The sequence below is a fragment of the Oryza glaberrima genome, chromosome 4 (assembly GCF_000147395.1).
Source record: "Oryza glaberrima chromosome 4, OglaRS2, whole genome shotgun sequence".
Lineage (NCBI taxonomy): Eukaryota > Viridiplantae > Streptophyta > Magnoliopsida > Poales > Poaceae > Oryza > Oryza glaberrima.
The window spans coordinates 18636666-18660649 of NC_068329.1; the positions used below are offsets into that span (position 1 = coordinate 18636666).

Genomic DNA, 23984 nt, shown 5'->3' on the forward strand with positions numbered 1-23984 from the left:
TTAATAGGAATAAATTGTGTGGAACAACCCATCTATTGTCCAAGTTATGGTTATCTTTACGTATGTATATATTAGTATTTCTACGTTTATATTGTGCAAATCCATTTTCAGTAAAATTAGTTTGATCATTGAATTTTTTAGGGTAAAATTTTGAACATTTGCCTTTTTTCATGCATGGACAATTTTCATTCTTGGCTCCACATGGTCCATGCATCATATGTTCAGCTATAAGGATGTATCCTAGAGGATCTTCTCTAGGATCTGGTATTTCAGTTGATATCCATTTATCTATCATTTCAATCGTTATTTCACTTGGCTTTTTATCTAACCAAACTAAGATATGTACATGTGGTAAACCTCTTTTTTGGAATTCTACCGAGTATAAAATAGCTGTTGTAGGTCCAAATATTGTGCCGGATTGTATATCTTCTATTAATTGTTCTAGGTTTATATGAAATACTCGAACTATAATATCAGGTCTATCATTGGGTTGTTCGTTTTCTAAGATTGTCATAGTAATTTCAGGCCACCTAGGATTACATGTAAATGTTATAAATAAATGTGGAGGTCCATATACACGACATATTGCTATGCCATCGTAATAGTTTTGCATTGTATATCGTTTAGAACCAACATGGCTTGATGGTAATATTATTTTTTTTCCTATTTGGTTTCCTTCCGTTAAACCTTTTTGTACTGCATCAAATATTCCTTGTAAACATTCAGCTCGTAATTTGTTTTGATTTTTAGCAATAAACATTAGTCTATCTTCATCTTCTATTGCACGGGCATCAACTATTGCTTGTTTTGATAATCTACCATAACATAAATAAGGATTTGGTTGATTTGGTCGATAATGCATATGATATTTGTAGTATTCATGTACTGTAATTGTTGATCTTGTTTTTTTACTCTTTTTATTTGTATTACTATTATAATATGGTATGCCAAGTTGAAATCCTCTTTCTCCATAAGGAAATAATAAAGGGTATTGTAAAGCCATATAGGCTGGATGGAATATAGATATGCGTTGTAATCCATTATTTTTATTTTGAACAATAATATCTCTTTTATAATTTTCTAGATTTAATTCTCCAACTATTAAAATTGCTAAATCTTCTGTATGTGGCATTTCATATTGTATTGGATCACCTTTATCAGCCCCTATTATTCGAATACTAAAATCAACACCTTTATGTTCTTCAAATAGATCGCGAGCATAGCGAAATGTTTTTACCAATGGATTATATTCATCAAACATTTTTTTTAATTGTTCAACTATATACGGATTGATATCTGTACTTCCCATTTCTTCTTTATTTAAAGCATGTATTCTATTTTCTATTTCATTTTTAGTATCAAAAATATATAGTTCTGCAAACTTTGGAATTTCATTAGGCTTAGGTAGGAGACATCCAATACGATGATGTATTTGTCCATTTACACGAAACACATATGGTCCATCGCCATTATTTATATTTTTATCTATTGTGCCACCCATTGAAGTAAAAGAAAATAAACTATTATATTGTCTAATCTTCTGCATAAAATGTTTTGATAGATTATCTTCTTTATTATTAAGTAACCTAGCAAGTGTTTCTGGTGGGTTCTGGAATGGTGGTATTTTTATTTTGTTATTTTTACAGCAATTTGAATATATAATTTCACCTTTTCTTTTCTTTGTCTCTCTTTTATTTCTTTCTTCAAACCAAAATATAGCATTGCAATGTTTACATTTATACTCTGGCATACCTATAAATGATTTGTTTTGATATGATTCTTTTAGATATTTAATGTATTCTGGGGTAAAGGACACCATGCCATGTGAAGTTGATAAATATGAAGATATATGGTCTATCTCTAAACATTTCTTTTTTGCAATTTTTTCAAGATAATCTAAATTATATTGTATTTTTCTTTTATTTTTAATATTTTTTTGCTTTTCTGTATATATTATATCTCTTATATTACTATTTTTTGATGTTTCTTCTTCATCTTTCTTACATTTTTTATTGTTATTATGCACCATATTTTTTTCTTCTTCTCTTTTTCGCTTTTTCTCTCTTAGAATTTGTAGTCTGATATATCTTCTTTTCTTGCAATCTGATTTATCATATTCTGCTATATTTATTGGATCTTGCTTTCTCTTTGATGGCATATTAACACTTCTGATTATATAAGCACAAAAAATAGCCAAAGTCAGAAATGAATATAAGCATAAAATTAAATATGAATAATTAAAGATATTGGTTGAATCAATACAAAACTTAATCATTCATTTCAACAGCTATATATAATCAGAAAATTACACATGAATAGTAAAAAAAGTGTTAGCTAATACAAACACTTCAATATTTATGACGACAAAGATTAATAGGAGCTACAATTATTGATCATACATACAATGGGGCAATAGAGCTATTCTATTGCCATTCTCTAATAATTCCTAGCGTACATCTTTTGTACAGTACATCCATTCCATTTGTATTACAGTTTCTTACAACCATCGCACAAAATTTTCAAATTTCAATAGATAGTGTTGATATTTTTATATATATTTCTGATTGGTTATTGTTTTTAATTAGTTCCATACTAAAATTCAGTGCATTTGTGGCTATAGATAAAATGGATGTGCTGATTTATTGGTAAAACAATATCTTATGGAAATAAAAATAAATAAATACAAAAAAAATGTGAAGCTTTTGCACTGGTTCTAGTGCAAGTATTTTTTCTGTCTTCACTGATGTTGCTACAATTCTCCAATTCTCCATAGGAACATTGATTTTCCAGAAGGGTTGTAGTAGGATCTTGGTATGTCTACGCATCCAGCATAATATAATTTTTTGGTCATTGGTACAACACATCCAGTACAATAAATAAATAAATAAAAATATATATATATATAAATATATATATATATATATATATAATTTTCCAGCTCGTTATTGTTTTTTACCTTTTTGTACTTCCTAGCTTCAGTGTCTTGCTCCTGTTTATCTCCTTTTCTTTTCCTTATTATTTTATCCCCTGTAAAATAAACATTTATTAATATCATTGCAGATGATCAATGTACAATGATGAAAAATACTAAAAAGAATAGACAATGTTTTTTTTCTGGTAAATATCCATACTACACGAAATGTTATTCACAGCTGATTGGTTGTGCTATAGCTTTTCTAAATAGAAAGTAAAATTTGCTGTAACTTGCTGCAAATTATTTAGAGGAAAAGATTAGACTTTGTGACTAATTGATTTACGGGATTGAAGTTAGTATAATTACATGTAAGTACCTAGGTTTGTCAATTAAGGGTTTGTTTGGATCAGAAGTGGAGGCTACAGCTACATTGTATAGTACCACTATATAAATCAATGTATTTTGAATAACTTTTAAAAAGTTTAATTGAAAACAGTTAGTTTGGAATGGTGGTCATCGTAATATACTATGAGTTAATTTATTAGGAGTACACGAAAGCTTGACTTGTTAGCAAAGATCAAACAGAAATCAAAAGGAACACATCCATATGTCCTCTCTACTAAGTTGTCATTGGAGATTTAGGTGACAGAATAAGACGTGGCTGGACGTAAGATTTCTTTCCGATTGCTTCCGTTCCCAGTGACTTATATTATAACAAATAGTCTAATACTCCTATATAGTGTCAGAGAAGTAACAGATATAGTATATCTTGTTGTCCATCGTGCACATCATCAGGATCAGGGCAAGTTGCAGTAGGCTGGTGTTGATGTTCTTTGATTCGGTATAAATCAATCGATCAAAATGCAAAATACTACTGGATCTGGGCTAATTTGGGGGCTTTCGTGATCGTGCAAGGTAATGCAGGCGATCGTGTACCTGACCTCGTCCTCGTGTTCACTAATACATGTGATTCAGTTCACTGACCTCGTCCTGGTGTCGCCGGACCTGCTCGCCGCAGAGCTACCGGCCGGAGGCCACCGCCTCGGAGGCTCCTCCTCGTCGTTGTGTTGTCGCGCACGGCGCAGGATGTGCTTGCCGCAGAGGTACCGGCTGGAGGTCGTTGCTTCTTTATCCCTCGGTGGATCAGATGTATTGCCGGTGGATGTTGATGGTGGTGTTTGGTGCCGGTGAATGTGGATGGTGGAACGGCAAGAAGGAATGTGAGACAATGACGAGAGGAAAGAGGAATGATGGAGAATGAATATATATACAGAGAAGAAGAAGAGTCAATCAAGGAAGACGAAGAGTCGTGGCCCTTCCGGAGAAATCAGGTGGCTTTGCACTTTTTCATTATACTCCAACGTAAGATTGTCTTTTATATTTTAGTCCTTTTCGCGTTTTGGAGCGCACGCACGAACCACGCTGTGCCACGTGGCATCGCTAATCGCTCGATAACTTGCACGGATTTCGATAGTAAGAGATTCCCGGTTCGAACAAAGGTCCTGGAGGAAATGGCAACACGTATCAGTGAATCAAATCCATATTTTTGCAGCTTCTCAGTTCGAACAAAAAGATGGAATCAAACCATATACTGATATGCTAAACCCATTACGTTGGACGTCAAATAAAAAGGAAAAAGAAATGGAGGGAGTATTTTTTGACTCTTTTTCTATGAATCACCAGCCTTTTATTGCATCTTCCCCTTCGTACAACATGTGACAACCGAATGGCTGCAACAATGAAATTATAGAACCCTCTCTGTAACGACCAAATAATCGGAGAGAAAAAAAAAGGCTCCTCATTTCTACTACCTACTTGACTGATGTACATGTACAGAGCGCAACGCATGCCCACGTCGCCACCACAAGTTTTAGGACAACAGCAAGAAGCCTAGCTTCCATTTACAACCTACAAACAATGCCCACATCAAACAATCGGACAGGTCACAGGCGTCGTCTGGTGTTTTGCTCTTGTCGGCTGCTGTGCGGTGCAGTGCAGTGCAGTGCAGTGCAGTGCAGTGCTATTCTTGTTGTGCCTTGTCAAGATCAGATTTGGTTAGAGGTGAGGTGGACTGCTCTTTGTCTTTGTCTTTTGCATTTGCCGGCCGGTTACTCTGGTTGACAAGGTGGTGAAGCCAGACAACCAGGTCCAGAATGTAGTCCTCGGTCTTCGCCTTGTCCGCATGGTAGAGCGTCTCGACCACGTCCGGTTGGCCTGGCCTCCTTCCAACCCTCTCAGTCCTGAATGAAAACAGCATACGAACCAAAAATGTAAATGCCATGTGTGAAGGAAATCTTAGTTTGCACAAGAACTCGTAGGGCATTCGATAATGTAGTTCTTACCCTGATCTCGCCCATTCGCTAAACCGCAAGAAGCCTCGGGCACTGGAGTTCAATTAAAGAATTCATGCAAACAGAGCATAAAAGTAGTTATAATCCTGAACGCTCGAAAAGCTAAAATTCAATGAAGCTTAAGACATTCATTACTACGTAACAAAGCACAGTACCACGTGGTATTGATGGCCATTGGAACAAGCCATTTCAATGTTTTATCCATTGTAGCCCTAATTTGATCAATATTGAGCTGCAACAGAAAATCAGGATTTCAGAATACAAATTTTTATATAACCATAGTTCTGTCATTGTGTAGTGGTATCACCTCCTGAGGCACTGACGAAGTTCTTAATCTATTAGGTAGTGCCGATCTCACTCTTGGTGGCAATCCTTGGTAGAGAGCATCTCTTGTATTTGGTGGTATATATCCTGATCGAGAAACCTTAAACAGACAAAATTTAGTAAAATAGCTACATGCAAATACTAGCTAGTGGGCTTTGCTGAAAATACCAATTACGCTCTTTGGTGCTCTGCCACTCTTATGTTAAGTGGGTACAATATACATATGCTAAAGCTACAGACAAATGTGTAGTAGTTTCCAATTGATCTATGATAAGATAGCCAAATCATGCCAAATCTTGGGCAGACGTCGCAGGCAAAATCTGAGGGAACTTACAACGCTATAGATCTGTATGATAATATTTGCATAGTGTAATGCAAGTCCGGCAGGTCCTAGTCTCTGACAGTCTTCAGTAGATTCAGAACTCAATTCACCTTCATCTGCAAATATATTACAAGGATCAGTGGATAGTCCTGTATGATCGATTCTAACATGAGAAGTAGGACCATGAAAGTACCAGAAGATCCAAAAGAAGCGTTGATCTCAAAATGCAAGTACTGCACGATGTCTACAAGCTTCTCAACAATCTATAAAAAGAAATGAATCTTATATGTTATAAACAAAAGGAAAGGTCAACAGAGAATATAAAGGGAATTCCACAGTAAATTGTTCTCACATCTTCCAATGTCTTGGACCACAAAGATCTTTTCTTCAAGCTTTTCACATAGTTCCTTTGACTCTTCAATTCTATTCTCACGACCTCAATATTTTCTCCTGGAAGATTATCTGGACACAGTGCCAAAATTCCAAAAGATTAAAAGTGGCATTGCTCTGACAACTTAACTGAAATAGATATGGATATTGGAAATACAAAGAAATAACATTTTTCCCTTAGCTTGAGCAATCCACATCTAAGTCATTTGTTTGGGTCATGAATATCATTTGGTTAGGTAATGGGCACAGAACTATTGACACAAATATTTGTCACTCTGTCCAAGAAATAGCTAGAGGATTTTGTAAAATAGGTATCATACCTTTCTGATATGAATTTCCCTTTACCGTCAGCTTGCAGCGATAATCTTGCTCAAATCTATCCAACGCATGCAGCTCGTGATACAAATCCTGGAAAAAAACAGCCAAAATGAGCAAAACCTAGATTAATCAAATGATATATTGAACTACAGCACAATGCTTACAGTTGTACGATGAACAAGATCCATCAACTTTTGCATCTCTGCAACTGCTGTTTCTTTTAGCTGCTTCTGTGGTGGATTTTCCGATTCTAGCCTAGATTCCGAAGTAACAAGTATGATTAAAGTCTAATCTTTATAACGATTGCCACATGCAAAAACATGAAAACTCTTACTTGACAAAATAGCGGTCCAGGTTATGCCATTGGGGATCTTTACAACGGTTGCCAAATCTGACAATCTCTTGTGAAAATATTTTCAGCTCTTCCCTGCAAATATTAGCCAGAGTGCACAAAACAGTTATTGGGTTGTCAGATGGTAACAATGAAACATTGAGAACAACCATCAATCATCTCTTCAACCTTTTGTCATTGGCTACAATCCGCATCAACACACTCATGTCACTGGAAATTAAATTCTGCACGCCTTCAGAAGGAAGCACCACTTGTTTGAAGTATGTAACAGTGTCTTCCGAAAGAGATTGCATAATAGTAGCACCTTTCAATATCGTGTTTGCAACCTCAAAAGCAAGAATTGATATCGGACATCCTTTGGTTTTAGCCCTGGAAATAAAGCCGCCATCTGTGCTAAGGCTTGTTGTTACCAAGCAGCCTATAGTGTCTAAAATATCAACTGCCTTCCCAAATCCAGCCATGCCGGCTGTTCCAAGCACTCTTAGTCTGGGAACCTGCAAGGAAATGTCGGGGATTTAAGGATATCGTAATTTCTACTAAGAAAGTTAAACATTTCAGGAATTGTACATTTCATTTTGTAATGCTCTTAAGGTAAAACAAGCAAGAAATATCAATTCAACCACCTACACTTGATAGTATCTTAAAAGTTAGCATAGTATTTATGAACAGAGACAAACAAGATATAAAAAGTTACCCGCTAGTTCAAGAAAACACAACTGCTTGTGAAAGGAAAATTGCCTTCACTTTTGTCCACAACTTACCCTGCTTGATCCATTGCTTCCAGGCCTGTCTGTTGTCGACTCGGGCAATCCCTGTTTCCCAGGCAAATCTATATCTTCTGATGCGGAAATTCCCAGCTTACTGCTCCCGGAAAGAAGAAAATCATCACTATTGGAGAAGAGATTGGATTGACTATCCAATTCCAGCTTCCCCAGCATGGCTTCCTCGGCACCAGTGACCATCTGTTTGTGTGCAGCGGCGCTCATCGCGTCGGGGAATCCGCTGATGCCATCCGCACCATCATCCACGGACCACGCATCGGCGACACCAACGAGCCTTCTTGATTTCAGCACTGCCAAACAGAAACCAAACCAACCGTGAGCACAGAGCGGAATCCTCCACCTCCAATCCTATAGCAGCAGCAAGATCCAAAAAGAAGAGCACGTAGACGCGTACTGTAGCAATCCATCCGCAAGCTGAGGCCCGTGCCCGCAAGGACGGCATGAAAGGGTGGCTCCCAACAAACCCAATTAACGCCGCCACCCAACAACCGCCCCCCCCGCTCGGCCGCTCCCCTCCCCAGCCCACAACAGCTCGAGCCGCACGGAAGGTGCTCGACGAAATGCTCCCCTCCCCCAACAAGAAGTCAAGAACACGAAATGGGGACCCAGTCACACAATCCGCGCAAAGAACAACTAAAAACCTCAGCAAGCGCAGCAGCTAACCAACCCAACCAGCAGAAACCCAAAAAAATCTCTCACGCAGCAGACGCGCCCACCAAGAACGGGGAGAAAAACACACCACAGCGGAAAAGAAAAAACGAAACCGATTTCTCCGACGCGGGATGAGCAGGCGACGCGAGGAGGAGAGTAGCCGCGCTTGTAGCTTGCTTGAGGATGGAGATCGGGAGGGGAATGGAGTGGATCAATCGGTCGCCCGCCCCAGCTGCGGATGGAGATGGGAGCGATCGATTTCTTTTTCAGCTCTACTTTTTCTTTCTTTCTTTTTTTTTTTTCCTGGGAGCCAGCGAGACAGCGCCGAGTCCACGCGCTGACCCTGTCTTTTGCGGGGGTTTTTTTTCCAGGGGGTTGTCGTTTGGTTGCCGGCGCCAGGATTCGTTCTCTGCGATTGGCCGGCCGTCATTGCGTCGAATTTTTAAAATTTTTAATTTTAAAAAGAAACTATTCCAAAAACTTAGACCCTGTTTATATCCCCACACCTAAAATTTTTCAACACGTCACATCGAACGTTTGAACACCTGCATAAAGTATTAAATATAGGCTAAAAAATAACTAATTGCACATATTGCGACTAATTTGCGAGACGAATCTTTTAAACCTAATTGCTACATGATTTTGAAATGTGGTGCTACAGTAAACATATGCTAATAACAGATTAATTATGCTTAATAAATTCGTCTCACGGTTTATTAACGGATTCTATAATTAATTTTTTTATTAGTGCCCGAACACCCACCCTATATAATAACTGATATGACAAGCCAAAACTTTACACCCCTGATCTAAACACCCCCTTATTCATAGAATCTGATCATTTTGGCTATGTACAGTCCATCTAACGTGGCAAAATAACACCGACACGTCGCACGCAGGGGGAGTGACAGTTTTGTCTTATCACGCTAGCTAGGGTGTCATGGTCAAATACGCTGCCACGTCAGTCAGAATGTGCGTGGCATTGTTATTTTGCCACTCTGTTCAAATATTAAAAATAGGTTTTAAAAAGATTTGTTTTTGAATTTAAAAATTCAGAAAGATAAAAAAAAATACGATTGCGTCGGAGGCTGGATCAACCGCGGTTTTGGTGATCATAGAGTATTTGTTTACCAGCTGGTGATGAGTACACTCCAGATGCAGAGTGATGGTCGTCACGTTCTTTCACCGATCCTCTTTCCCGATGCGTACACATGGATGCAGTTTTATTTTTGTTGATTTGTCTATATCGATATGTAAGGGCGTAAAGATTGTGTTTGGTCCCCAGTTCATTTTTTTGGTCTGGCTCGACTGTTTTTTTTCTCTTTTCTGGTTCGAAACGTAGAAAGGCTTCAGTCTGCATCGATGCATCAGTTTTCGGCACTGCTGATCCTGGCCCTGCTGCCCTGAGGCCCCTGACTCCTCAAACTGATCTGCGGCCGTTTGCCGACTGTGACTCGGGCCGGGATTCCCAGTGGGGCCACGCAGGAGAAAACGGACAAGTGGAATCGTCACGCAGGGCTTACAAGTTAGTACAAGTTACTCCTACATCCCTGTAGATGTAGTATAACCTGTGAATATTCTGGCAGCTCGCAAGTCGCAAACGAGCAGCATCCTTTTGTCTCAGTTCTCACAACAACAACAGCAAGAAAACAAAGCTCCACGTTCCGACCAGCGCGTCCCGTCAAGCCCGTCGCTGCGACCGCGAGAGCGAGAGCGAGACGTGGTGGTGGTGGTGGTGGAACCGTACGTGAGCGCGACGACCTACCTGCACCGCGCGATCCCGACGCATCAGCTCGGCTCGGGCTCGCAGGTTGGCGACGCGGCAGCCACCCCGGCCACCCGCACGCACGCCTTCGGCGTACGACCCGCAAGCCTCGGCGTACGAGGCGGATGTGGGTGGATCGCGGGGGTCGCCGCGCCGTGACGGCGTCGTTGGGTGGCTCGCGCGAGGAAGCGGTACAGGTTGGTTTTCCTTGCGCGGGCGGAGGAAATAATCGAGCCGGACGACCGTGCGAAGTGCTCATGTGGTGGTGGTTGGTCGGGTACTCGGGGTTGGTTTTGGTCCTTCCTTTCGATTATGATATATGTGGACAGAGACATGTGTCCTCACACCACATATGCCACCTGGGGGATGTTGAATCTGAGCCGCGCATATCAGTTGACTTTAACAAAATCGTTGATCGAACAGGGAGTGTAGCCATAATTTTCTTAGGACTCAACTTGCATAAATTACGTAATTTTGCCTATATCTTTCGTATTTTTTGCATTTATCTTTTATATCTTGGGGTTTTGAAACGTAATTTTTACTCCCTCCGTAATATAAAAACATAGAATGAGATAGGACTGAAATGAGTACTACGAATCTAGACATAAGAGTCTCATTCGGTTCTAGATTGTTATATTATGGACGGAGAAAATAATGTATATTTAGGCTTAGGAGTATGGTTGTAACTCTAGCTGCCTTACTTCTATTTTCACCACGGTTCCTTAATCCATATTGATAATTTGATTAACACAATAAATTAATATTTTTAATATAAACTTTGTAAATACTAGCTTGTAATTAGTTGAATGCTCGTGTTTTGCTACGGGTAATAGAAAGTATATTAGAATATCGTCTAAAATAAATTAAAATATGTTTTATATTGATTATGTTAACAATCCTTTGCCATAGGGAATACTGAGCGTAATTTGATCTTATTCGTGGGCATCATTTAGATTCATTGCCACCACCATTAGCTTCTTTTAAAGAAGTATAGAGATCTTTCGAGAAACCATGGGCTGATTTGGTTTGAAGCCTTACCAAAATGTTGGTAGTAAATTTTGGCACTACCAAATTTGATAGAGTAGATTTACTATTAGTTAGGCAAAAAATGGTCACAATCCAAATGTTATCAAAGTACTATTTAAAGCTACCAAAATATTGGCATGGTACAAATTGGCACTAATCTAAATATGCCTCATATTTTTGAAAGCGTGGAGCAAATACAAGGTGGAAGAGGTACGGAAACCAGCCAGGTTTGCTTTGTCAACTCGTGCCTGGCGCCGACACTTCTACGGGACTACTGCGCGAGAACATTTCTCCTGTGCTACAACTCCCTACCCATATAGAAAAAGAAAAACTATAGAAGATTGGTTGTCCACGTAACAAGGTCAAATCTAAACTTGATTTAGAAAACAAAATCAGTTGAAAAAGAAATAATAAACCCTATATAGGAAGGAATTTTCATGACTTTCTAAAGGCACTTTCGCAGCAACGTTTTACCGACGATTGTACTGCCAGCTCTCATCGTAACTTCATCGAATTTCATTATAAATGGCCAATTTGTTTGCGGGTGGATGAGGCGTGATCTGAGCAAATCCTGACAGAACTGCAATTTTAATGACCACCTTCAGAAAACTCCATCTGAAACAGCAAATGGAGAAAATGTACACTTACGAGATGTCGAGATCCCTATATAAGCTAAACTAGAGCAATTGGTCAGACAGTAGAAGGATTCTGCACGATTGAGTAAAACGACAGAGATTTGAACTTCTTCAATGGGTCATCCGTGACGTCAGCGCTCAAACTGAAAGGTGGAGCTAGAAATGTATGTACCCACGTCTGGTCTCATGATGATGCAGCATGCTTCAAGATTCAGAGACAAATAGTGCTACTGAGTGAACAAACAAATAAGGCAACGCTTCTACTTGACCACAAACAAATCGTAATTCGTTTTTCGGCTCAATGGTCGAAGATGGCAATAGAATCAAGCCCACAGGCCACAGTACATTGTACAAGGCTCTCATCAGACATCAGAATAAAAAAACAAGCGTAAGGCTCATCTATAAGTAATCAACTTACAGCAGTACTAGGACCTTTCGATGTCCACTTCCTGAAGCTGTTGACATCAAAATTTGCCATAGTAATATCATGTTAGTTACATGCGCTACGGGAACTATACTGAAAAGGACTACTACCATATATGTTCAGAAGCAACCTAACATGTGGTCTGGTTGGTGCCATCTTACAAGTAGTTGGCCCAAGGCCTACATAAAGCTCAATGGGGTTAGCCTAGGATCCTACTTAATGCATATAAATTCTTCACATAAATTAGAAACTACGAGGGGGTGTTAACCCTAGGCTATTCTGGCGGACTGCCACGCAGGTAAAACCCTACCAGAAGCCACAGGCTTTTGTACACTGTATGGCACTTCATTGACTTGTTCACAACCATCTAGCTCAAGATCTATGTAGCGGACGTCCTGGACGATGCTGGCAGCATCAGATATTTCCTGCCTTGTACGTGTCTTTGCAGCGCGTTTCTTGGACTGCACCGTGCGTTCCTCAAAGTCGTCACAGTTGGTAGAGGTGTTGGTGACGGAGAAGCCTCTTCGCTTCTTGACCGCCTCGCTGTGCTCGTTGCTGCCGCCGCTGCTGGTTTTCCTGGTCGCATTTGGATATCTGGCGAGGAAATCCTCTATGGTTGCAAGCACACGGTCCCCGTACTTGTTCAGCTTGTTCCTGGATGAAAAGCATGTGAAAAACAAATATAATTCTTGCTCTACTTCTGAAAACTGCTTGTCAAAATTACATTGTGCCATGGGGTAGAGTCATTACTTGCCGATGCCATTTATCTCCACAAGTTCCTCTTTCGTTCTTGGCATTCGGTTGCTGATTTCCTTCAATGTCTCGTTTCTGTAGGTTAAAAAATAAGAACCACGTTATAAGTCAGTGAGTTCTGTGCCACAACAAAATGCATAACATATAACTTACTTAAATATGTGGTATGCCAATAATTGTGGATTTTCATCCATTATCTGAGTCCTAAGGCATTGCAAAGCTTCATAAAGCTCGGCTGCAAGGCTCTGCAATTAATGAAAATAGCCATTATAGCATAACAAAAACAATTACTGACAAAAATACTGAAGTAGTAGCTTTTATAACTAAAGAGCCACAGCCACTACCCCGTCCACTTGACTCTGTTGATTAGTCTTATTAATTCGTGGAACTGACGATTCATCGAGTACACCCATCTTAGGAGCCTTCTCAGGAGTGGGGAACCTGCAAGATAAGAGGATAAAGAAATTACTCTAAAAAAAGTAGATTGTAGTTTACAAACTATTTTTTGGTCACCCAGAATGCAAAATTGTATTCGTTAAATAACACAAGGGAACAACACCCTGCATCATGGAAACATAAGCAACTCTAGAGACTTTTATACACCACTTTCCCTTGTGAATTTGCAACAGTAATCAGTTAGGCAACAAGATAACTATATCATTCAATGAGGGCAAGTGGAATAAATATATGGCTGCTTGTATTGAAGACCCCAAAGCAGTCAAAATTGCAAAACCATAATGAACTCGGATGTTCAAACCTAGGATGAACTAGGAAAGTTCCTAATACTATCTCCAGTCATAAATAAGTGATGTTTTGGAATGTGTTAACATGTTTAAACTTTGACAATCAATTGCGCTTTTAAATACTTTGATTCAACTTTTGAAAATGTTTTTGTTATATTCATCTTCAAAATTTGTTTCAAAACATTATACCTTTGATATATTTTTTCATAAGTTTTAAACTAGTAATTAGTAATAGAAGTGTATTAGTGACCGTGCCATTGTCTAAAACAACACTTATTTGTGGCCCTGGCGGGAGTAACAGTCAAAACAACTCTTTACCAGTATCAAGCTGTACATCTAATTTTTTTTTTAAAAAAAATAACATGGGATTAAATTCCAACAGATTTTAGATGTGGAGTTCATATGCAAAAGAAAGATGTGATTAAAAAAGGATAATTTTCAGCAATATGTGTCGAGCAAAATGAGAAAAGGACAAACAATTTTCAGTAATATGTTTTAGGAAGAAAACAAACTTGAGGACAACGTTGTGCTTGCCAGAGAGAAGATCACCACTTTTCTTATGATTAGTCTGCTTAACAAACATTCACAAAAGAAAACTATGTATTAGACCAAGGTAGAGACTAGAAGATTAAAGAAAAGGAAAAACCTAGTAAATTTGTCTCAAAGTAAACCATTATAGGTGCAGGGTATATTTCACCTTTAAGACAGATGATACAGATCCATAGTTTTCGCTCTTTTTGACATCCTCAATGAGTATTTCCTCAATTACTAGATGGCGCAATATTCTCGCTGCTTCACCTTTAGCTAGATGCTTTCCAGCTCCATGAAGACTCAAAGTATCATGGCGGTGCTTCTTGACCTGATTAGTAGTAACAGATAAATTTCAAATAATGGACTAGTATGTGGTTTTCCCTGCCAACATGACATATCCGGCAGTAAACCAAGATGTGTTGTGGACCATGGAGATATTTCCATGGCACTAAAAGTAGCCTCTGGTGATGTTATCATAACAATGAACCTCAGAACCAAATGACATTAATTACTTGCATAATACATACATTTTGGTTTACTGAACCTCTGTATACTTCGAGAATATGAGTAGTTGAATATGTTTGCTTTGTCATCATTACCAGATCAACCTAAAGAAACAATGTGAGAATGTCAGTTTCAGACAAAGGTCTGTGCATGTGTTAGGTTGTTTAGAAGGGGCACAGAGCTCAGCTGACCACATACCAATTGTCTAGCAATGTTGGTCACATCTTTTTCGACCCATCTCAACTCTTTCAAGCAATTATCACATGTTTTTGCACAACATGAAGGATTAAACATCTCTCCAAAGTGGATCAGCTGTAGTAGACGTCTGCAGTCCACATCATTTTCGCAGTAACTAACCTACAGACAGAATATGGCATTGTTATGATGGCTTCCAAACTTCAAGCATGCAGAAGCATCTGTAAGATATGATAGATACCATTCGCAGGAGATTTTCCTTATGCGTTTCAAGCGCTTGTTCCTGCGAAGAACCTCCTCGTGGTGCTGATGTTCCTTGCTCCGCAAATCCTTGGGTAACCATGTGTTTGAGACGAATCTAGAAAATTTTACGAGGAAAATACTTATTAATGGTTAGATATGAAAATAGTGAAATACTGATAATAAAAAGAATCTCTTAACTCACATAATCAGAATAATTGTAGAACAGGACACAAGATGAAAGCTGACTGTCACGACCAGCACGTCCACACTCCTAAAAGGATAACAGTCATCAAACATAGCTAAGTTTATGCCATTTTGATGTGCACACATTGGCGAAACTTATGTCATTGAAAATACCTGATGATATCCTTCAATTGATTTGGGCAGGGAATGATGGATAACAAAACGGACATCAGGTTTATTAATACCTGCAATCCTGCACAATTAGCACGAGGCACCAATAAACAACAAATATATGTGCACACTATGAAAATCAAGTTACCCATCCCAAATGCAACTGTAGCACATATTATGTTGATCCTATCCTTGCTCCACTGTTTCTGGATATTTGCTCTATCCTCAGGATCCATGCTACCATGATAATGTGATGCCTTGTGCCCATATTCCTGGGTAGAAAAGCAGTAAACAGTCAGAAGTTACAGTGGCACAGGTCTATAGTTCCATGGTGCATGAAATTCAAACTAAGCACTTGCAATTACTTAGCCATCAAAGTCCCATAATCTGATCAAATCCAAATCCAAACACATCACCCAACAATCTATTCAACATGTCCATTATTTTGGAACATCAAGAATTAAAACAACTGCCAGTGTAGGCGGCTAACAAGACTAGGATACAAAACCGTAAACTTTATGCCTGCACCCACTGGCTTAGGTTTCAAGCAACCATTGATTTAGTATTGCTTTCTCCTAATTTGATTCAACGCTCTATTTCTCTTAACTCCAAACAACAGACTAGGAAATACTACCCAATCAAGAAATGGAACCCTAGAACATGTGAGTATGGGTACAGCCGTACAGGACCACTATTACCCATAAGTAAAACTGGTAACCAACTGGTTACTACCCTTGTTATCAAGCCCGTACATCTAGTCACGACTAGTCATCAGCTAGTCGGCCAGGGAGCATGACTCGATTTGTTGGCGGCAGCAGACACAATAAAACAAAGAAAACAACAATGAACCACCTCGGAGGTCTGGTCCATCAGGCATTATTACTGGGTGAAAGGGAGATGGAGGAGAGCTCCACCAGGTCCATCAAGCACAGCATGACGCAGCAGACTAGCAGTAAAAGCAACTGCTATGTAATAATAGTCTGATAGACTAGTCAACTCAATGAGTAGTCTTCAACTAGTTGCGACTAGTCTCCAAGTCACTAGATGGTAACTCAAGTAGACTTTACAACTTAAAAACTATGGTCACTGCTGCAATCTTAAACCCTAAATGGGACCATGACACACAAATGGGATAACATACAATTTCCTAAATACTCAAAACTTCTATTACCAACTAGTATCATGTAGTAACCAAACCTTCTATTTACCCACTTGCTTCCTTGTCTCTTTTCGCCTTCTATTTTTTGTACTTGTATTCTTCACAGTATTGATTAAGGATGATTGAAGAGATTACACATTACAGGCAAACTAAATTCAACAGGTACATAGTAGTTAATGTTTTGCAATATTCTAAACATAAGTAGCTAAAGGTTGGCACATAAGTAGTAGTTTTAGGCAAGAAACTTGAGTAATACAGAAACAAGTAAATGTTCTTATATTACCAAACTGCAACTTTATTACATATGGGGGGCTCTGCTTAATTAACCAGCATGTGGAAGTAGTGCAGAATAACTTCATTTGAGAAATTCCAGATAAAAAAGAGGAATGGCCCTAAATTAGATTTAAAATTATATCTTAGAACAATACTTCCTCCGCCCCAGAATGTAACCATTTTTGGGGTAGGCACGGGTATTAAGAAAATACTGTAGAAATGATTGAAGTAGTATTGTGATTGGTGAAGAAGAGAAAGTAGGTGAAGAGAATAGTTGTGATTGATTGAGATGAAAGGGTAGGTGGAGAAATAGCTTCATTTTGGGACAAGTTACTGTGTTAGAAATAGCTACATTTTGGAACGGAGGTAGTACATCTAGATTCTGACAGTATTGAGGACTAAGTTAATTCACAGAATAAGACAAGAATTTTAATGCTTAAACATTGAAAAGTACAGCAGGCTTGAACAATTTATAGTTTCAAGAACTAACCCTTAATTTAGCAGCCACTTTCTCACAATCCATCCTCGAAAGGCAATATATGATGCCGCATTCTTTATTATGATTTGCATGTATAAAGTTATGGATATCCTCGAGGCACTTCTTTGTCTTGGGCCATACAAAATACCTGCAAAAGTTGGGCTGAGATGGTCTGGTGCAATTGGAGTTGAATGTCAATGTCTTCTGAATTCTGATAGACTTACCTCAGATTTGGACGATTAAAACTTTGTCTGAAAATAATGCAGTTTGCAAGGCCTAGAACTTGCACGACATCTTCCTTGACACTTGCAGTTGCTGTTGCAGTCAAGGCCAGGACTGGCGTCTGCGGGAACTTCTGTTTTAAAATGCCTAGATGCTGATGGATAAAGAACTGGATTAAAAGGTTGTCAATTATTTAACATGAAAATCTGCTTCCTGACAGAAAGTACCTGGTAATCAGGTCGGAAATCATGACCCCACTGGCTAACACAGTGGGCTTCATCAATGACAATTCTAGAGAGATGGCCTCGCGAATATAAATTTTCCAATTGTCTCAACAGAGCATCACTCCTGTACTCAGGAAATTAATGTGAGTTAGGCACATGAATTGGCAAAGCACACGTCACAAAAGAAAGGACTAATTGTGTGAGAAGCTAATACAAGCTAAAGGTGTTGAATCTTCATAAAGAAAAACAAAGAAATGTAACCAATAGTCCAATACTAGTGATCTGGAAATGCGAACTGCTGCATAGTGACAGCAGGTCATTATGAGCTTACTTATACTATATCAGAAAAGACTACCTTTCAAATAGTCAAGAAATCATATAACATGACTACGAATCAACAGCAGAATTCCACTTACTTGGCTATCTTTTCAGGCGTAACATACAGTAACTTGTACGTGCATGTAGGAGACATTAATTCTCTTAATATCTCCTGCTGTTCTGACCACTCCATGCTGGCGCTAAGGTAAGCTGCAGAAATATTTGCCTGTGATAAACAACACGTGAGCAATTAGAAAATCATCAAGAAATAAGTAGAAGGAAACAAAACAACCCTTTACCTGCAATAAATGCATGATCTGGTCTTGGATGAGCGATACGAGAGGAGAAACTACCAATGTAACGCCATTACAAATGAGTGCTGGAAGCTGCAAAGTAATTGATGAGTTTTTTTTTTCTTTTTGGACGAAAAAGCTGTATGAAAGGATCCTACGGTATATACTCATATATTAAGTAATGTACATATTTACATGAAAAACCAAAACAATGACTCTTTCTAATTCCTGTCCATCCACTTCTTAATAAGAGGACAATACCTCTCTCTCTCTCTCTTGCTCTATGGATAACCATGGCAATTGAAATCTAAAGAAAGCACGGGAAAACTTGTAGTATGGGATTGACATCTCTGAAGATTTTATTATTTCTTATAATCCAGATGCTCCAAGGTAACACAAGCAATAGAATCTTAAATATTAACATAGTACTACATCCGTCCCAAAGTATAGCTATTTCTAGCACAGTGACTTGTCCCAAAATGAAGCTATTTCTGCACCTACCACCTCCTTTCAACCAATCACAACCATTCTTCATTTAATTTCTTCACCTACTTTTTCTTCTCAACCAATCATAACCTTCCTCCAATCATTTCTACCTACTCTCTTAATACCGGTGCCCACCTCAAAAATACTAACATTTTGGGACTGAGGAATCCAACAAGTACAGATTGAAAGCAGTATGGCTTGTTACCTGATATGTCAAACTTTTTCCACCACCAGTTGGCATCAAAACAAAAACATCATTCCCACTCATTGTGGCGTTGATTATTTCTCGTTGATTTGGGCGAAAAGAACGGTTTCCAAATACTCTTTTGTTGTTGGCCTGATGAGGCAGCAAGACAAGTCATTCTCACAAACAAATGATGTTTGAAATAATTACAGTTGATTTTGAAGAAAATAACCTCGAGTTCCTTAGTCCATGCAAAGTGTGTACTACTCCACTGTTTATCACCAGAACCTTCAGTGTAACTGATATCAATAGCCCTTGGAGTGTAATCTCTCTGAACAGACGGTAATGGCATGCTTAAACCATCCATATAGGAATATGGAGCAGAAGAAAAGCATAAACCACTTTCCCCAGGTTCATTCCTGGTGTAAATCGGTGATTGGAATATATTGGTATCCTTTACAAAAGAGCTACTTAGGATGCTAGTGGGGTGATGGCCCTGATGAGCTGTTGTGGAGGCCATAGAATGAGATTGCTGTCGCTCTTCATCTTGGGTTAACCTCGCCGTATACTCCCCAAGCAGCTCAATCTGCTTCTTTAGGAGTGCTCTGCAGAGTGTAACAGTAACATTGCATCAGAACTGCTGGTAGTCAAAAGGAGCTACCAAATGCACGTTGCAAGTGTCAAACTTCATATTTTGAACCAGAAATGCCATCGTTGGGTTCATAATACGGTCAAGATTATGTAGTTTTCCTCCTTTTTTATTGGAATTGTGAGCAATACATTGTGAGAAATTAGCTGTCAAAGCTCAAGTTTGGAGATCACACCGAATCAAATTAGATGTCAATGGTGTAAGGAAATATTAGTTAGTCAGACCAGAAAACAAACCTCTTTTGATGAAGATCATCGGATTGTTGAGGGCTGAGTTGACCGTCAATAAGCTCATGGGATATTGCAAGCAAGTTATCCTTCATTTCAAGCAAATGAGACTTCGCCTCTGGGCAAAAAGCTAGCTATACAAGTATAGTAGCAAGTAGCAACTAGTGAGCTTACATGCTGAAATAGCTACTAGTCTAAAGAACAATGATGATGATTTAATTGGTGCTTGGCTTACCTTGCTACCGTGGTCACACATTATAGAGAGTTCTTGTGGTAAATTATTCTCATCAAATCCATTGAAGTTGCACTTCTCTAATGGAGATTTGGATGACCCTCTGGGTGTATTTGTTGCTTGATAATGTTCCATGACTATTCGGTCCACATCAATACTCTGAAACGTAAACCAAGAGTTAAAAATTCAAAGAAGAGAAGTGGATCCATTACAATTATGACATAGTAGTTATAATTATTGCAGACCTGCAGTTGATAAGATAAAAAATCATGAGGCGAAAGCACATACCGCTAGAAGCTCATCCTCATCCATGGCATCTAATTTAGCATCATCACACATGTTGTCAATAAAAGGAGCAGTCTTGAATAATTCAGGACCAGTTCTTGCAAGACTTTGATTTGTTGTTGTAATGGTATCTGCCTGCACCACATAATTGTTCAGGTAAGTCCTTGTACAGGACTTGGTGCCTGCAGGCAGATGGCTACTGTTCTTCTCCATAGTACCACTTTCAGTCGTCTGATGCATACTTTCCTGGGTGGGATTCCTATTTCTGGACACACTGTCCATTTTGTTAACATTATATGAAGAACTTGTCCCATAAGTATGAGCATGGTCGCTATCACAATCTTTCACTTTTCCAGATAAACCAGGTCTTAAATAATTCTTCCGTGCAACCTGAGTGTTGCGTAGAGAACGCCAGGCCTGCCATAAGAATGTTCTTAGAATACCAAAAAGCTCACAGAAGTAAACAAGAATGTATTAAAAACAGTGAGTTTTAGGTTAATGCTTTCTTAACAAAGGGGTAAAGATAAAAGAATGAGACCAACTAGGATTTGAGTTTTCTGATAACGCGTCAAGGGTTAACTGGACCTATTATATGGAATGTTAGATGATACACCTTTGGTGGACAGTTTACAAGGTTATAATGCAATTATCCTACCTGATAGCTCCAGATTGGAGTTAGGGGAACCCATCTTTTCAACAGGATTTATTATGATGGAGCACATATATGGTTGCAAAGGAAACTGAATAATTAGCTAAACTTACAAGTTCAAATGATAAGTGACTATGCAACTATCTCATTTTTATGCAAGTGATGACAAATACCATGTACAGTATTACTGTCGTAACTCATACCTTCTCAATGGATGGAGCTTGAAGACGCTCTAGGCCTTGAATTCTGCAAGCAGCAGACCTGAAATATATAGGTAATGATTTGCCATTATTCTGGTAAACAAGTATCTTTTGCTAGAAGAATACCAAAGGTTACGAACAACAAAGGGTGAATAGCTAATTTAGTCCTTCAAGTTTCACCAAAGGCTCAATTTGGTCCTTCACGTTTCATTTTGTCCACATAGCTCCTCTAAATATTTGTTTTGGCTTGACATCATCCTTGGGCCCACTTAATATGCCATATGGCTATTTTTAGTCAATATTTCTATTAGAAAATGTCCCTTTTACCCTTAATTTATATACAACTATATATAAAAAGGAGAAATCAAGATGAATAAATAACATTGCAGATATACTTTCCATTATTTCAACATGTGCACATGAAACTTAAGCAATTGCTATCGTATACACTTGCCAGTACATAATTTATTTTCGTTTACATAATTTACTATACATTATCTATAAAAAAATTCAAGCATACAATTTTTCTCTTATATATGTGAATGATGGGGGTATAAGTGTCATTTATCAAGAGAGTTGTTGGTTCAAGGATAAGTTTGAACTAAAATGAAAACTTGAAGGACCAATATGGATAGATTGAAACATCAAGGACTAAACTGAGCCTCAGATGAAACTTAGAGGACCACTTTGGCTATTCACCCAACAACAAAATACTCTATTGTATAAGAAAGTAGACTGTACCTTAAAGGAAGCATTCCCGTACAATCTGCTTCCTGATTAGGCCTTTGTGTTGGTAAAGAGAACAAAAAACTTGAACTCAGGAATTCATCTTTGATACAGGAGCTTTGAACAGCATTTGCATGATCCGACCAGTTGACCCTTGGCTTTATCATGGCAGGTGGACCCAACGGTGAGGCTATTTCTCCCTTGCATCCACCATGGCAACAATTAACACATGCGAACCTGTTGAATGTTGGTTCTTGATGACCTCGCGAGCTGGATCAAGAATGAGGCATGTACCGGGACTGTAATCTCTGCGATGAGAGTGATAAGTCTCAGCATGGTTCAAATGAGGAACTATTGAAAGCTTAACTATGAATAACACAAGTGACAGACATATACATATACACATAATAAGTTGACAACCGCACGCAGTTTAGAAGTAGAAATAATTGTGTGTTTAATGTACAAGTTATGTACTCTCTGGCATCTATTTGAACAAAAATTGTACAGTTCACCAAAACAGAAAAGGAATAGTGAGATTTGTGGATAACCACCTTTCAGTTAGACAGCATAATGGGCTTTCACTAGGAAAAAGAAAACTCAAGGCCATGTTCGGTTAATCCCAAGTGGGACTGGGAGGGATTGGAGGGAATTTGTTCCATGCCTATTGCGGTGTGGAACGATTCCCCCTCAATCCCCTTCAATTCTCTTCAATCCCCACCAAACCGAACAAGACCTAAGGGGGTGAAGCAACCAAATGTCAGTAGTTGATTGTGCAAATGCTGACGGCTGCCCCTTCGCGGCTGTGAACTGTAAGCCTGAACTCGCTGCTCCTCGGTTGGAGCAACGCCCTCATCACCGCGGCCGCCTGCCTCACGCCCTCGCCACCGCGCGCTCCCAGACCCTAGACCGCCCCCCCCCCCCCCCCGATCCCCCGCCCATCTCACTGAAACCCCGCTTCACGCATTCCGCCGAACACCCTACCCCCAACCCCCAACATCCCACGCAACCATCCGAAGACAACTCCCCCTCGACCCTCGCCGGCACCCCCTCCGCGCTAGGGCACAAGGCCAAAACGTCCCACAGAATTAGCCTCGAAAAATCACCCAAAAAACAAAAAACCCCAGCCATCAAGGGCGCGCCGCGACTGGACCAGAGACTAGGGAATCACCTGAGAGACCGACCAAGCTGGCGCCGCCGGGAGGAGGACGCCCGCGCGGCAGACGCGGCGGTGGCCGGCGAGGAGGACGGGGGAGTTGGGGTTTGGGGATTTTGGGGGTTTCTGCGGAAATGGACGAGGCCAATATTATTTTGGTTCGTGAGCGGGAGAGGAGGGGATTAAAACTTGAAAAAACCCCCGCTTGGAGGGAAACCAATCGCGGTTTCGGGCTGATCAGGGAGCCGGCCGTCGGATCTGCCTCGAGATTCGCGCCGGGTCTTCCCAAATCGCAACAAGAGCCCCGCCCTCCCCCTCCAACGGGTAGAAAGAACAGTGGAAGTGGCAGGTCGCCCTTTTTGGTTCCACGTGGCCCGTGGACCATGGCACACTTTTCATTCAGAACCAAAAGTTTTGCTTCTTTTGGGTTTTACGTATAGTTGTCGTAGTAGTCTCTTTCTTTTTTTTCTTGGTTTTTCTTGTTTCTCTCTTTTCTCTCTTCATTTGGTATAAATCGGTTTGGTTAATTATGTTGTGTAAATAAACTCTCTTCTCCTTTCATCTAATATATTGACGTGCAATTCTTTTTCGCTTTCGCGAAAAAAAAAAGAAGTTTTGGAGTTTTGAATCCCTTCGAAATAGCACTCGC

The 23984-nt window shown here is 39.4% G+C and overlaps 2 protein-coding genes across 3 annotated transcripts; both read right to left on the reverse strand.

Moving 5' to 3' along the window:
* Positions 1-4586: 4586 nt before the first annotated feature.
* On the reverse strand, positions 4587-8708 carry LOC127771707 (protein PSK SIMULATOR 1-like). Of its 2 annotated transcripts, none has more exons than XM_052297634.1 (13): positions 8493-8708; positions 7733-8043; positions 7140-7465; positions 6954-7046; positions 6784-6874; positions 6622-6709; positions 6264-6373; positions 6105-6174; positions 5924-6027; positions 5573-5689; positions 5421-5497; positions 5257-5298; positions 4587-5154 (listed from the first exon to the last, which is right to left on the reverse strand). In XM_052297634.1, exons 2-13 carry the CDS (start codon positions 7955-7957, stop codon positions 4935-4937), a joined length of 1563 nt encoding a protein of 520 aa, XP_052153594.1. In that variant the 5' UTR covers positions 7958-8043; positions 8493-8708; the 3' UTR covers positions 4587-4934. The 2 variants fall into 2 exon arrangements, with proteins under 2 accessions (XP_052153594.1, XP_052153593.1); XM_052297633.1 differs by having other exon boundaries at positions 8148-8708.
* Positions 8709-12014: 3306 nt separating this feature from the next.
* Positions 12015-23495, reverse strand: LOC127771233 (ATP-dependent DNA helicase Q-like 4A). The gene is made up of 25 exons (XM_052297095.1): positions 23351-23495; positions 22198-22490; positions 21460-21517; positions 20611-21024; positions 20326-20481; positions 20100-20224; positions 19447-19819; positions 19236-19367; positions 18551-18637; positions 18350-18477; positions 17937-18057; positions 17712-17863; positions 17500-17635; positions 15726-15849; positions 15581-15651; positions 15426-15494; positions 15222-15338; positions 14984-15142; positions 14809-14889; positions 14448-14609; positions 14263-14318; positions 13352-13448; positions 13161-13252; positions 13005-13082; positions 12015-12908 (listed from the first exon to the last, which is right to left on the reverse strand). The coding sequence occupies exons 2-25, from the start codon at positions 22347-22349 to the stop codon at positions 12524-12526; spliced, it is 3525 nt and encodes a 1174-aa protein (XP_052153055.1). The 5' UTR covers positions 22350-22490; positions 23351-23495; the 3' UTR covers positions 12015-12523.
* Positions 23496-23984: the final 489 nt, after the last annotated feature.